Source organism: Bufo gargarizans, chromosome 6 (genome assembly GCF_014858855.1).
Source record: "Bufo gargarizans isolate SCDJY-AF-19 chromosome 6, ASM1485885v1, whole genome shotgun sequence".
In the NCBI taxonomy this organism is placed as follows: Eukaryota; Metazoa; Chordata; class Amphibia; order Anura; family Bufonidae; genus Bufo; species Bufo gargarizans.
In genome coordinates, this window is record NC_058085.1 from 108,333,444 (window position 1) to 108,347,870 (window position 14,427).

The following is a 14,427-nucleotide window of genomic DNA, read 5'->3' on the forward strand; positions in this document are numbered from 1 at the left end:
TGCCAGCCCTTTCACTTAGTGCATAGGCTTTATGAGTGTAGGAGTCCCACTACCTGAACTATTGTACCACAATGCGAATGAGGCCCTCCTTTATGTGATATACAGGCTGTGTCGGAGTACCTCTTCCTTTTAATTTTTGGCAGTACTTTATATACAAGTAAATATACAGGAAATAATTTTTCTTAACAATTTTTACTCTAAAATTATTTTTTTGTTTTTGTTTTGTGCGTATTATTGTCAGTCTGTAAAAGTGGCGTACTACTCAGACAACATGGTTCCCAGCAGCGACCTGGGAGTCCAAGATGCATCAAGACATCCTCCCCATGCTGTTCCGGAACCATTTTGGTGGTGTTTACATCAATTTCTGACCTTTTCCGATCAACCAGGCACCCTCCCCTCTTTAGAGCAGGGGGTGCCTGGTTTAAGGCTCGGGTTCTCCCATTGACTTCGGCCAGTGCACCCGAGCACTTTGGTGCTCAATAATCACTACTAGAATCCTATCTCACCCTATAGGACCCTGGAACTAATGTCAGGACTGAGTCTACCTGTTCCTCCAAAGGGAAGGACGAACAGGAGTCTCCCTCAGGCCTAATGTCAAACAACAGGGAAAGGCAACAGACATATATATCTATATATATGTATATATATATATATATATATATATATATATATATAAAATCAAAATACAAAAGGGAAAGAGGAAACACTTATCTTCAATGAAGCTTTGGTAGCACCAGGAACTCAGCCGAGAGCCAAATACAAGCTAACCACAGTCCAACAGAAGTTATAAACCACATAGCATAGTGGGAGAAACAACAATAAATAGAGAAGGTAAAATGACCACAATAGCCACACCTGGGGAAAAAAGGTGTGGCAAGCACCAGAAACAACACAGACATCATTTGATCCAAAAGGAAAACGTGTCAGATCAAACCACGTGTTGGCAGTCTCACAGATCTTCTGCCACCTGTTGCGGGAACGTCCGTATATCTCGGTACATCCATGACACTTTCACCGGCCAGTAAATGTATACTAGAAGGAGGAGTAAGTACCTGCAACTTGGAGAAGCTGGGGCATTCCCCTGCAGATCTCTGGACTGGAGAGGGGCTGATTTAGCTTCATGTCTCGGAAACTGAGGAGAAAGGACAACTTCAGATGCTCTGCTCAGTAAAGTTGTAGGGGGGTGTAACGGATCACCTGGCACCCCGACTGAGTACCTCCGTTGACTGATGCTCCTAGCGTTTTCCTGAGGTTTCCAAGCACTCTGGCAGACACCACAATCACCGAACCGAAGCAGCATAGAAATCCTCTTCAAGCATATGAATGCTGTAGACAGTTGAAAAGGGAACCATACGAGTAGGTTTACACTCCTAGCAGTCAAACTGGGACAGCATGCAATAAATCCTCCCCCAAGAATGAGACGACACTTCACCTTGAGGGTTAAAACAGGAACCCGAAAACATGCAATAACCCCATAACAAGTATATCCTTGGAACTGGGGGGTCTGGGTGAACCACATATCCAAAATTCACCCAGATCCATTCAGTAGTATGGAAGATAAAGTTTAATGCAGATTCCACATAACATATACAGGCTGTATCAAAAATAATTACTGTATAATGTGTCCCCTGTTGTATAGTTTAAAACTACTGCCCGATGTCTTTGTGCACCAAATACCGGCGAGATGGCACCGTGTAGAAAAGTCCAAACAGTATCTGTGAGTTAAAAATGGCCGTCATCCATTGTTCTCACCATGTGCTTCATCCATTGTTCTCACCATGTGCTTCATCCATTGTTCTCACCATGTGCCTCTAATACATGAAATGGTGGCCATCCAGTAACTCCACAGTATGTCCCCAGATGGTTCTTAAAGGGCCATAATCCAGGGGCAGGAGGCGGGCAAACAGCCCCCTCCAAAACACTGTGGCGAAGTGGCTTTCGCCACAGTGGGAGACATTATTTAGGTTTTGTGCAGTATGGGAAAGTAAGGGTTAAATGGGGAGTGATAATATAAACTTGTATTATGGTAGATATGGGTTTTTCATATTTGTACACTGTGAGGGTAAGGGTATGTCATACTTACAAACATTGCATTTGGTAAATTAGGGATAAATAGACCCCTCACCAGGGAACGCCCCCAAACAGTTCATGAAGGTCCATTTATAGGCAGTTATTACACAAGCCTCGCTCATTTTTTTTAATTCTAGGACAGCATGGGTGGACTGGCGGTGCCAGCCAGATTCATAAATATCTGTATCTTGTGCTCCAATGTGGTATTTAGTTCTGCTAGGACAGTATTTTCTTCTTCACTACAGTATTTCTGGACCTGCCTTCTGTTAATTTGGATCTTCCTACAACATGGGGCCACTTTTATCTTTTTTTTTTCCAAGTCCACTTTAAGTTCCCAATCTGCCTCTGCAGGACAGCCTGAATTTGTGGGGATTGTTTCAGAAAATTACAGACAGTCCCTGCAAATTCGGGACTGTTGGCAACTATGGCACTGTATGTTTGCATGGTTTATGCTTTTCACTGCAAAATTCCCAATCACAGTTTAATTTTGGGGGCATCCTGCAATTTAAAAATTCCAGAACAAACTTTGTCTGATGTGGATCTTTTTAGCAGAGATTTCACCCACTGTATATTACTGCGTTATTTACCCTTTGTACACAGTATTATTTCCGCAGCAGAATTAATCAGTGTGTGGATTTTTTTTTATAGGGGCCTTTTCTGACTTTTGGCATGGGCCACATAATTTCTATGTATGTCCCTGCTTGTGTTTGGTGAATAGAGTGAGCAGGAAGGCTGTTGCAATGTGTCAGCCATCTTGACAGACTCCCTTCTGTATTACCGAAAATGATTCCATTTGTAAAGAGAACAACTCTGTGCAACTTCAGGTTTAAAATATTTAATCAAGCTGGTGCATATTCGAGCATCACTTATTACACTTTCTAATATATGCAAAGCATTTAGGTACTGGTCTTCTCATATGGGATACAGACCTCAGGCTCTTGGCTCTTGTAAAAGGCTATAACCTCTGCACCCCTATAGTTGCACCTCTGATGAACACTGAAATTGGTGAATTACATTTTTTTGCACATAAAGGAACATACAATTCTTCGAAGTTGTGAAGATCAGGACAAAAAAGATGAAAATGTTGTAAAAGATGACAATGTTGGCACATGTGGAGGGTTCATTGACGCTATTCCTTTGGCTTTGTTCCAGAAAACACAAACTTGTAAATGGCGTGGACATACTCTGATCCGCTTGCACATTGTAACTTCAGCTTAATAAGGGGCATGAAAAACTGAGTGGTGAAGTATCGGAGTGATGGAACTGAGGCCTCAATTGCTTCCACAAAGACCTATGACACATAATGATAACATCAATTGTCAAAATGTAACACTGTATCAGATCCCTTTTACATGGGTTGAGGATTGGGCCAATTATTGGGAAGGAACATTTGTACAAACCCTCATTCCCAATAATCGCCCCATTCAAAATGTGCTGCTGATCAGTATATTTTTTCTGTGATCAAGCCTTTCATGTGGCACTGAAAATCCTGGTCATTTGGCAGCACATTGCTCTGCTTAAACAGGTTGTGTGCTACCAACAATATGCAAAGTGAATGGAGGATAAACAATTAGTCCTCCGTTCATTTTATATCAGGCTGTTAAGGTGTTAAAGGTTTAAATAAGCCACAATCAACTTGTATATTGACAATCTGTGCTTGTTATGGACTCTAGGTCCTCAGATTAGCCGATATTACTGGGGGGAAGATGCATGCATTATCCTTGCAGTACCAATATAGCATTACATGGCAGCATTCATTTAAATGAGCAACCATGTAATACAAGAGTCAGCAACCTCCAGCACTCCAGCTGTGGTGAAACTACTATTCCCAGCATTCTCCATTCACTTCTACAGGAGTTGCAAAAACAATTAAACAAGTGTGTTGGGAGTCATAGATTCACCACAGGTTGGAGTGTTGGAGGTTGCTGATCTCTAATGTAATAAATAGTTGCATTAGGTAGACTTTTGTCTCAAAAAGAAGGCTCCTGAGTGTGGAAACCCCGGTTATGATATCTATAGTGTAAAAATGTCCAGGCAATCAGCATATAATGCTACAAAGATGTTCCTGAATGTACTTGCAGAGTTAGCAGCTGTAGGGCACCCTACAGAGAAGCCGGGGATATTTTTTTTTACCATCCCTACCTTCTCCAAAAAATGCACACACCACAGCTTCTAGCCCCACCCTCAGTGACAGTAATTCATACATCCCCCTACACTAACCCCTTCTGAAGGCTCTGAGGTTTGGTATAGTGAAGTTCCTATCAGGCCCTGCTTGTGGCAGGGCTTGATAGGAAGGTAGCGATTCTCCCATAGACTGCAATGGTAATCAATTGCAGTCTATGGGAGAAGTGATCAGATGATTGCATTTTAAAGTCTACTGGGTGTAAAAAATTTAAAGAAAATATAAAAATTCAAAATCACCCCCTTTCCCCATTTACAAAATAAAAATAAAATATAAAAAGGCCAAACTATTAAAATATAATAATATTTATCTTGTACAGGGAACAGCGTAACAGAAAAGAATTGCAGATTCACCATTTCGGTCACTTCACCTCCCCCAAAAAATGTATTTAAAAGTGATGGAAAAAAAAGTCATACACACTCAATATCAGTATAGCAGTATCAATAAAAACTGCAGATCACCCCATAAAAAATTAGACATAAATGTAAAAAAAAATGTTATAGGCTTCATAATATGGGGATGCAAGGAAATTTTTAAAGTTTTTATATTTAAAGTATTAAAACAAAAATTGTACTGACATGGAGAATGAAGTTAATGGTTCACTTTTAACAGAGGGAACGCAATAGAAATAAAAACTACATTTTGGAATTATTTTCCAGCTTTCTACTACATTGTATGCAATATTACAAAGTACCATTAGAAAGTGCAACTTATCCCTCAAAAAACAAGCCCACATATGGCTATGTGAACAGAAAAAAAAAGTTATGGCTCTAGGTAGGCAGGAAGCAAGAAAGGAAAAAATGGAAAATTGTTGCTTTAGGAAGGGGTTAAAACATAATTTTTGTAGCATTTGTGAATGTAAAAAAAATTTAAAGATAGACTATATATATATATATATATATATATATATATATATTTTCTCAAATTGTTTTAGGTGACAAGAAAAAAATTATCTGTGCCATGTATGTCCATCGGCTATTCCTGGTGTTCATTCTTTTTTACGAGAATGGAGCTTACCTGCAATATGGTCCCAGCCCACAGACAAGTGTGCTGGTGCTTTTAGGACAAAATCAGCCCATTTTTTTTAGCTCTAGATGATCCTTTTGTGGTGACAAACACTTCTGTCTACCTATATATTTGTGATGTTTGACTTGGTATGCACAATGAATATCAGAAAGTAAGGGAAACTAACCTGCAGGATCTCATCTGTGTCCTGGGCCACATCTTGGAAAATTGTCTGACAGTGTTGGAGATATTGGGCGTAGAGAGCGCGGGTGTCGCTGTCCACGCTCTGGAGTTGACTGTCAGTGAAGTCATTCGCAATCAGGTTGTTCACAAAATTGGTGTTGACAGTTCCACACTCAATGAGGCTCACACTTCATAGAGCATAGGAAGAAAATGTAACAGGGTCATATATAAAATAGATTGGTTCAAACGGCTATAGTACTTTATTACTGATGCAAACCTGGACCCATATGGTGATCTTAGTTCTATAGAATTGGGGAACTGGGTCTTGTGGCCTAAGTACAGATGCTGGAATGCTTCTGTATTATGGCCATCTGAAACTGCCCGATCTGAAAGTATCCGAAGGCCAGCCCTTCTGCTTTTTATCTCAATTAATTTAGATCACCATAGAATCTTATAGTGATCTAAGTTTAGTTCAGTAGAGTGATTGGGACTCTAGGGGGGTCATTTACAAACAGATATATGCCACTTTTTGGTGTGTATCTGTCGCAGATTGCGGTGCAAAGGTTATTTGCATCGCAATCTGCAACTTTTCCCCATTCACACCTAATCCAAAAAAGGAGGCGTGGTGTGGGCAAGGAAGGGGGTGGGCCGGCGGGCTCGTCTCATTTATAATTTTCTACGCCTGTTTTAGGCAAGGGAGCTGGCTTAGATTTAGACAGGCAGTGGATGCGCCGAAGTTATATAGAGGCCGGCACATCCACCACCTGCTAAAGGGGTATTAAGACTAACATCTAAAATGCCGATCTTAATAGATGACCCTCTAGGTTTAGAGGCTATAACACAAACCTTTCCTGGGATTTAAATATTGATGACCTGTCCACAGGATATAGATATAGCAATTCTAAATTGTATTGTGATATCATCTCTGACGATAATAGCAAGTCACAAAAGTCATCGAAAGCCATTTAAAAAGTCAATTAAAAGTATCTTCCTATTGTTTTTTTTAACGTGTTAGGAATCAAGATGAGGATCACTACATCTGTAGTTCATCAATATCTGACTCCCGCATACCTGCCAATCAGCTGGTTGATTGGGTGAGGGCAGCCTCTCCCTAGGCCAGTGACGTCATATCCATTGGTCACATGGGCTTTATGTAGTTCCGTCCCATTTTAAGTGAATGGAATTGATGATCAATACCAAGCACAGACCCTATACAATGGACGAAGCTGTGCTTGGCATGGTATGGAGAGGCCTCAGCACTTGTCCGTGTGCTGCACTTCTTCAAAGAGCTGTTTGGCAGGGTTGCCAGGAATATGACACTCACTGATCAGATATTGATGACCTATCCTGAGAATAGGTCATCAATATTTAATTCCCAGAAATCTCGATGAAATCTTACAAGCACATTTTTTTTTTGAATATGTTATAGTTGCAATCAGTACATCTGGAGGTCAATGCTTCCTTTACTTACTGTATATTAAAATGCTGCAGAACAATAGCCATGCTTTCACAGAACCCCTCCACTGCAAATTTACTAGCACAGTACACATCATTAAATGGGACACCTACAAAGCAGAATGGAGATATTTGTTATTTTTGAAAAGCCAAGTCAACAAATGTTTCAACTGCAAATAATTTTTGGTTCCCCACTCCCTTTATATTTGCACTAAAGGGTAAAATAGCTGGTTACTAATGGTGGACATCTCTGGTTTGTTGTACCTTGCAGGCCTCCCATACTGCTGGAAATAATGATCTGTCCAGATCTTCTCTGCTTCATCCCAGGAAGAAAGGCTTGTATGGTGCTGATTGTACCAAAGAGGTTGACATCAAATATCTTCTTCATTGTGTCATAAGTGTGACATTCCAGGGGCCCCATCAATCCAATGCCAGCATTACATACTGTAGGATAAAGAATGGGTAAATAAAAGGATATAAAGACAATCTATAATCCGACTACAAACACAGATACAAATAAACCATGTAGCCCACCTAAAATGTCTACTCGCTCTTCTTTTATTTTCTCAGTGGTAGCCAACACAGATTGCTGGTCTGTAACATCCATCTGCAGAATCTCAAAAGTGTCAGCATGGCAGTCCTTTAGACACTCCAACAGATATTCTTTCTTGGAAAGATCCCTCATAGTGGCATAGACTGGAAGAAAAGTAGAGCAATTATTTCAGATTATGTTGTTAAAATTAGATTCTTTAGACTTTTTTTTAATCTGCTATATACATATTTATATGGCAGATATAGGAGATGCAAAAGGTGGCACAACAAAAACATGGATCCTATGCTTGGCAGGCCCAAAGGCTTCCTTAGGAAGGCCATTGGTGATTTGGACTGCACTGATTTTAAAGTTTATATGGGCACTGTAATATGTCCCTACATTTGGTTGTGTTTGGTAGATGAGCTGCAGTACCAGACACAACCATATGTAAGGAGAGTGATTGTGCTTGGACTTGAAAGAACTTTGATGGTCCAGAAATCTGGTTGATGGGAGTTCAAGGGTTACTAAAGATAGGCATCGGTGTGTTTTTTTCTCTCATAAAACTATGTGCTGTGTATTCACGGTCCATTTGTCCATAGCATTCTTCATGGAAATCTTCAGAGATAAATTACTGACCATTTTATCACAGATTTCCCCATGGACACAGGCGTGTGAGTAAGGCCTAATGCTTACATGACTAAATTTGTGAGTAGGATCAGTGATCTTAGTTCCTAGTGGTGCCATGATCTATATTTATTCCAAGTAACCTAAAGTAAGCTAAAAATATATAAAAATATAATTTGAATTTACCTTTATATCTTTGGCAAGAGTCAGAAGCCAGAAGTACAGCTAAGCCCAGCCCGATTCCTGAGGAGCATCCTGTGATCAGAACCACTCTTTTCTCCATCTGAACTGTAATATGGGGGTACAAACCTATAAAGTATGCTCCGTCGCTCTGGGAACTGGGAGCTGTACAGCAAACTTCTCAAAATCTGGTATCTCTGCTGTTATGTCTTCAGTCGGTGCTCCAAGGACTTCAGCTGCTATTTCCTTTGCCTCCTCCTTTGTTATAGATGTCATAAAAAAATATATATAAATATACAGTATTTGCATGCTGAATGCAATTAACCCTTAAAAGACTAGGCAATTTTCATTTTCTGCATTTTCATTTTTTACTCCCTGCCATAACTTTTTTCTTTTTCTGTACAGAAAGATGTATGAGGGCTTGTTTTTTACTGGACAGATTGCACTTTCTAATGTCACCATTTAATATTACATACCCTGTAGTGGGAAGCTGGAAAATAACTGCAAATGAGGTGAAATTGGAAACAAAATGCAATATGGGTTTCATTTTCACGGTGTTGCCTATGCAGTAAACCTGTTCCCTTCATTCTCCAGATCAGTATCATTACATCAAGACCACATTTATATCGTTTTTGTTGTGTTTCTTGTGTAAAACTGAAAAAAAAAATATATCTGACACCCATAACTTTTTTATATTTCCATCTACAGAGTTGTTTGATGGTTAATTTTTTGGGGGGTGATCTGTAGATATTATTGATACCCTTTTGAGGTGTGTATGACTTTTTGCTAAATTTTTATTTCCAATTTTTTAGGAGGTAAGGTGATGAAAAAACTGCAAATTGGCCTTTTTGATTTTTTTTTTCTGTTATGGTGTTCACAGTATGAGATAAATATATTTATCTTTTAATAGTTCAGGCATTTTGTAACGCAGTGATGCCTAAGATTAGTGTTGAGAAAATCGAGCTTCCAGTGGAATTCGATCCGCAGTTTCGGAAAAATTGGATTCTCTACGAATCCAAATTTCCTCATGTTTCGTGGTAACGAATGTTTTTTTTTCTAAAATGGCAGCTGCATGTGTTACACAGTAAAAGTAAGAAGCCCAGGAATGCGAGATCACCCATAATTCTGTACAGTCAGCCAATCTGCAGTTAGCCTATCCCCCTATAAAAACCTCATCCCGTGTGGTCTCCACCATTTCACTGTGTGCTGAGCATAGGGAGAGACGTGGCAAGCGCTCATGCGCTAGGGACAGTGTTTCATGAAAATGGTTTTAACCTGTTTAGGACATAGGGCATAAAGGAACGCCCTGATGTCCTGGTACTTAAGGAAACAGGGCGTACCTGTACGTCCTATGTATTTCCGATTACCGCCGCGTAGCTGGGTGCCTGCACAAATCATTGAGCAGGCACCCGGGGACAATGCTCGGGGGGGGGTCCCGTGGATCACCACAAACCGCAGGTCAATTCAGACCTGCGGTTTGCGGCTTTCACAGGTTGCGGTGGGCGGCGGTGCCATCGGGTCCCCGTGGGGCTGTAGGGGGGACCCGATGGCATTAAAGGCAGCGCGATGCCTTCCTGAGGCATCGGCGCTGCCTTCCTGTGACGAGCCTGTGAGATCTAGCCCCCTGGATCTCACAGGCTGGAAGCTGTATGAGTAATACACACTGTATTACTCATACAGCTAATGCATTCCAATACAGAAGTATTGGAATGCATTGTAATGGGGATTAGACCCCCAAAAGTTGAAGTCCCAAAGTGGGAAAACAAAAAAAGTGGAAAAAAAAGTTTCCCCCCCAAAAAATTAAAAGTTTCAAGTAAAAAACAAAAAAAAGTCATTTCCCCAAATAAAGTTAAAAAAAAAACATATTAGGAAACATATTAGGTATCGCCTTGACCGTATCGGCCGTCTCCATAAATATATCACACGACCTAACCCCTCAAATGAACACCGTAAAAAAATAAAAACTGTGCTAAATAAACAATTTTTTGTCACCTTACATCACAAAAAGTTCAACAGTAAGCGATCAAAAAGGCGTATGCCCACCAAAATAGTACCAATCTAACAGTCACCTCATCCCGCAAGAAATTAGCCCCTACCTAAGAAAATCACCCAAAAAAACTATGGCTCAGAATTTAGAGACACTAAAACATCATTTTTTTTGTTTTAAAAAAGCTGTTATGGTGTAAAACTTAAGTAAATAAAAAAAGTATACATATTAGGTATCGCCGCATCCATAATAATATGCTCTATAAAAATATCACATGACCTAACCCATCAGTTGAATACTGTAAAAAAAACGGTGTACAAAAAGCCATTTTTTGTCACCTTACATCACAAAAAGTGTAATAGCAAGCGATCAAAAAGTCATATGCACCCCAAAATAGTGCCAATCAAACCGTCATCTCATCCCGCAAAAATCATACCCTACCCAAGATAATCGCCCAAAAACTGAAAAAACTATGGCTCTCAGACTATGGAGACACTAAAACATGATTTTTTTTGTTTCAAAATTGAAATCATTGTGTAAAACTTACATAAATAAAAAAATTGTATACATATTAGGTATCGCCGCGTCTGTGACAACCTGCTATATAAAAATACCAAATGATCTTACCTGTCAGATGAATGCTGTAAATAACAAAAAAAATTCTTGTTACCTTGCCGCACAAAAAGTGTTATATAGAGCAACCAAAAATCATATGTACCCTAAACTAGTACCAACAAAACCGCCACCCTATCCTGTAGTTTCTAAAATGGGGTCACTTTTTTGGAGTTTCTACTCTAGGGTTGCATCAGGGGGGCTTCAAATGGGACATGGTGTCAAAAAACCAGTCCAGCAAAATCTGCCTTCCAAAAACTGTATGGCATTCCTTTCTTTCTGCGCCCTGCTGTGTGCCCGTACAGCAGTTTGCAACCACATATGGGGTGTTTCTGTAAACTGCAGAATCAGGGCCATAAATATTGAGTTTTGTTTGTCTGTTAACTCTTGCTTTGTAACTGGAAAAAAAATATTAAAATGGAAAATCTGCCAAAAAAGTGAAATTTTGAAATTGTATCTCTATTTTCCATTAATTCTTGTAGAACATCTAAAGGGTTACCAAAGTTTGTAAAATCAGTTTTGAATACCTTGAGGGGTGTAGTTTCTAAAATGGGGTCACTTTTTTGGAGTTTCTATTTTAGGGGTGCATCTGGGGGGCTTCAAATGGGACATGGTATCAAAAAACCAGTCCAGAAAAATCTGCCTTCCAAAAACCGTATGGCATTCCTTTCCTTCTGCGCCCTGCCGTGTGCCCATACAGCAGTTTACGACCACCTATTGGGTGTTTCTGTAAACTACAGAATCAGTGCAATAAATATTGCGTTTTGTTTGGCTGTTAACACTTGCTTTGTAACTGGAAAAAAATATATTAAAATGGAAAATCTGCCCAAACAGTCAAATTTTTAAATTGTATCTCTATTTTCTATTGATTCTTGTGGAATACCAGAAGGGTTAACAAAGTTTGTAAAATCAGTTTTGAATACCTTGGGGGTGTGGTTTCTAGAATGGGGTCATTTTTGGGTGGTTTCTATTATGTAAGCCTCACAAAGTGACTTCAGACCTGAACTGGTCCTTAAAAAGTGGGTTTTTGAAAATTTCAAGATTTGCTTCTAAGCCTTGTAACATCCCCAAAAAATAAAATATAATTCCCAAAATGATCCAAACATGAAGTAGACATATGGGGAATGTAAAGTAATAACTATTTTTGGATGTATTACTATGTATTATAGAAGTAGAGAAATTGAAACTTAAACATTTGCAAATTTTTCAATTTTTTTTGTAAATTTTGTATTTTGTTTATAAATAAAAATTATTACTTTTTTACTCCATTTTACCAGTGTCATGAAGTACAAAATGTGACGAAAAAACAATCTCAGAATGGCCTGGATAAGTCAAAGCGTTTTAAAGTTACCACATAAAGCGACACTGGTCAGATTTGCAAAAAATGGCCTGGTCCTTAAGGTGAAAATGAGCCCGGTCCCTAAGGGGTTATAAAAAAAGGAGAATTGGATAGGGAAAATGCAGAAACCATGCAGGGAGGTTGTAGGGAGAGTTTTTTAGACTGTAGGGGGAGAGCAGGGAGACTGCAGGTTGAGTGTAATCACCACGTGAATCTTGTTTAACTGCTGCAACATTCATAGTTAAACCATTATGTTACAGATTGACTTACTGTGCCTCAGTATTAAAGGGTGGTCTAATATATCACCGTGTGCATCTTGTTCAACTGCTGCGACATTCATAGTTAATCCATTATTTTACAGATAAACTTACTGTGCCTCAGTATTAAATGGAGGTTTGGTATTTTTCTGCATGCATCTTGTTCAACTGCTGCAACATTCATAATTAATTTGTTACTTTACTGATACAGTTACTGTACACTATGACCAACAACCAGTTGCCTGGGCCCTCCAAAGGAATGGGCAGTGGCAAAAATGTTGCTCCCCAAAATATTGTGAGGACAATCAGCAGTTACAGGACAGCACAAACTTGGAGGAGAGGTCCCCTGCGGACTCCTCTAGGCATGCAACTAGTGATGATGACAGTTGACACATGTTGCGAGGGGTCAGGGACATGTGCAAGAGACAGGTGAGGGTGACAGAAGTAGATGATGTAGTCGATTGCACGTGGGAGCCATGTAAAGAGGAGGCATCGTCATCATCAGGGGCAGTGTTCCTATAAGACAGCAGGGTGGAAGCAGTGGGAGATCTGCAGCCAAAATGCGGGAGCAGTATACCGTCTGCTACTGTGAGGAACACACTAGCAGCGCATGAGTTCATAAAAGCAGTGGCAGGCAAGGAAAATGCCATACTTGGCATTGTAGGAATTTTCTACCAAGTCGCTGGGGGATATTAGCAAGGTGGTATGCAGCATGTGTGGGTAGAAGGTGAGGCCTGGCCACGGTGGTAATATTGGCATGACAGCCCTGCGTCAACACATGGAGCATCACCATAAAATGGCTTGGGAAAAACGTGCCACTCATTTATTGTAACAGCCTGATGCAGCAACAACTGCATCTACTACCGGCCTGCAACCCCCCTCCAGCAGTCAGGGATCAACAACATCAGCAGAAGGAAGCTGTTGTTCCTTCCCATCGACTTCAATGTCGTCTGTTGCTACTGATGCTCCTCATTCTCTTCACTTTTTTCAACAGCGATTGATCACCGAGGCGATTGCAAAAAGACGACAGTATGTGTACACTCATCCAACGGTGCAGAAGCTGAACGTGCACCTGGCCAAGTTGCTGGTAGTACAGTCTTTCCCTTTCCATGTGGTTGACTCTGCAGATAGTAGAGAACTGAGGATTTGTGCCACCCAGAGTACCAAGCTAACATTACTTTTCCAAAAGAGCTGTACCAGTCCTGCACACGTTTGTTGAGCAGAAGGTGGGCCAGTCCTTGGGCCTCTTAGTGTCTGGTAGAGTTCATGCCAGCACTGAAGTATGGAGTTGTAACTATGGTCAAGGACAATATGTGTCATTCACAGCCCACTGGGTAAATGTTGTTCTGGGCCAGGCACACCAGCAACGTGGCCAGGTGTGTAATCGTGGGATTTCTGTGCCAATATCCTCCTCTGCCTCCTCATCCTCTACCTTGCCCTCACCCTTCACTGTAGGCACAGTTCACAGTAGTCTTCCAGCATATCACCTATGCAAAGCTAGCTGTTGTCATGTAAGTCTGCACCTCGTAAGTCTGAGCAAATGTAGCCACACCGGGGAGGAACTGCCTTGCATCATCAATAAATAAATCGAATACTGGCTGTTTCCTTGCCAACTGCAGGTAGGAACCATTGTTACTGATAACGGAAAGAACATTTTGTCTGTGCTGCATCAAGGAGGGCTGACCCATGCGCCCTGTATAAACCCTGCAGAGAAAGCAAGGGGTCTAGTGGATGCTGTGGCTCTCAATTACAAGTAGAGACTCACAGCATTAGTGCTGATTCTTCTGAGGTGAAGTGGACTACATATCCCATGAGCACTTGCTCCTCCTTGCAACCAATAGCGGGGGGGCCAGGGAGAAAGGCTAAGGAAGGAAGAGGAACAGCAGCCATTTTAAAGACAGCAGCATGGGTAGGAGATGGAGAGACTGAGAGATCTTCACAGATAGAAGTGTGTCCTTTTTCTGTTCAGACATTACAGCGCAGTCCTTATAGCTTCTGTGA

The 14,427-nt window shown here is 40.6% G+C and overlaps 1 protein-coding gene across 1 annotated transcript; it reads right to left on the reverse strand.

The window, feature by feature from the left end:
* Nucleotides 1-3,199: 3,199 nt before the first annotated feature.
* Nucleotides 3,200-13,999, reverse strand: HSD17B1 (hydroxysteroid 17-beta dehydrogenase 1). The gene is made up of 7 exons (XM_044300104.1): nucleotides 13,979-13,999; nucleotides 8,238-8,334; nucleotides 7,430-7,591; nucleotides 7,160-7,339; nucleotides 6,912-7,005; nucleotides 5,445-5,628; nucleotides 3,200-3,361 (listed from the first exon to the last, which is right to left on the reverse strand). The coding sequence occupies exons 1-7, from the start codon at nucleotides 13,997-13,999 to the stop codon at nucleotides 3,200-3,202; spliced, it is 900 nt and encodes a 299-aa protein (XP_044156039.1).
* Between the last annotated feature and the right edge of the window lie 428 nt (nucleotides 14,000-14,427).

Coding starts and splice junctions, on each gene's coding strand:
- HSD17B1 (XM_044300104.1), bottom strand. CDS start 13,999: ATGCAAGGCAGTTCCTCCCCG. Junction 8,335..13,978: donor TGCAAGGCAGTTCCTCCCCG/GTGTGGCTACAT, acceptor ATTACAGTTCAG/ATGGAGAAAAGAGTGGTTCT. Junction 7,006..7,159: donor CAGTATGGGAGGCCTGCAAG/GTACAACAAACC, acceptor TCTGCTTTGTAG/GTGTCCCATTTAATGATGTG.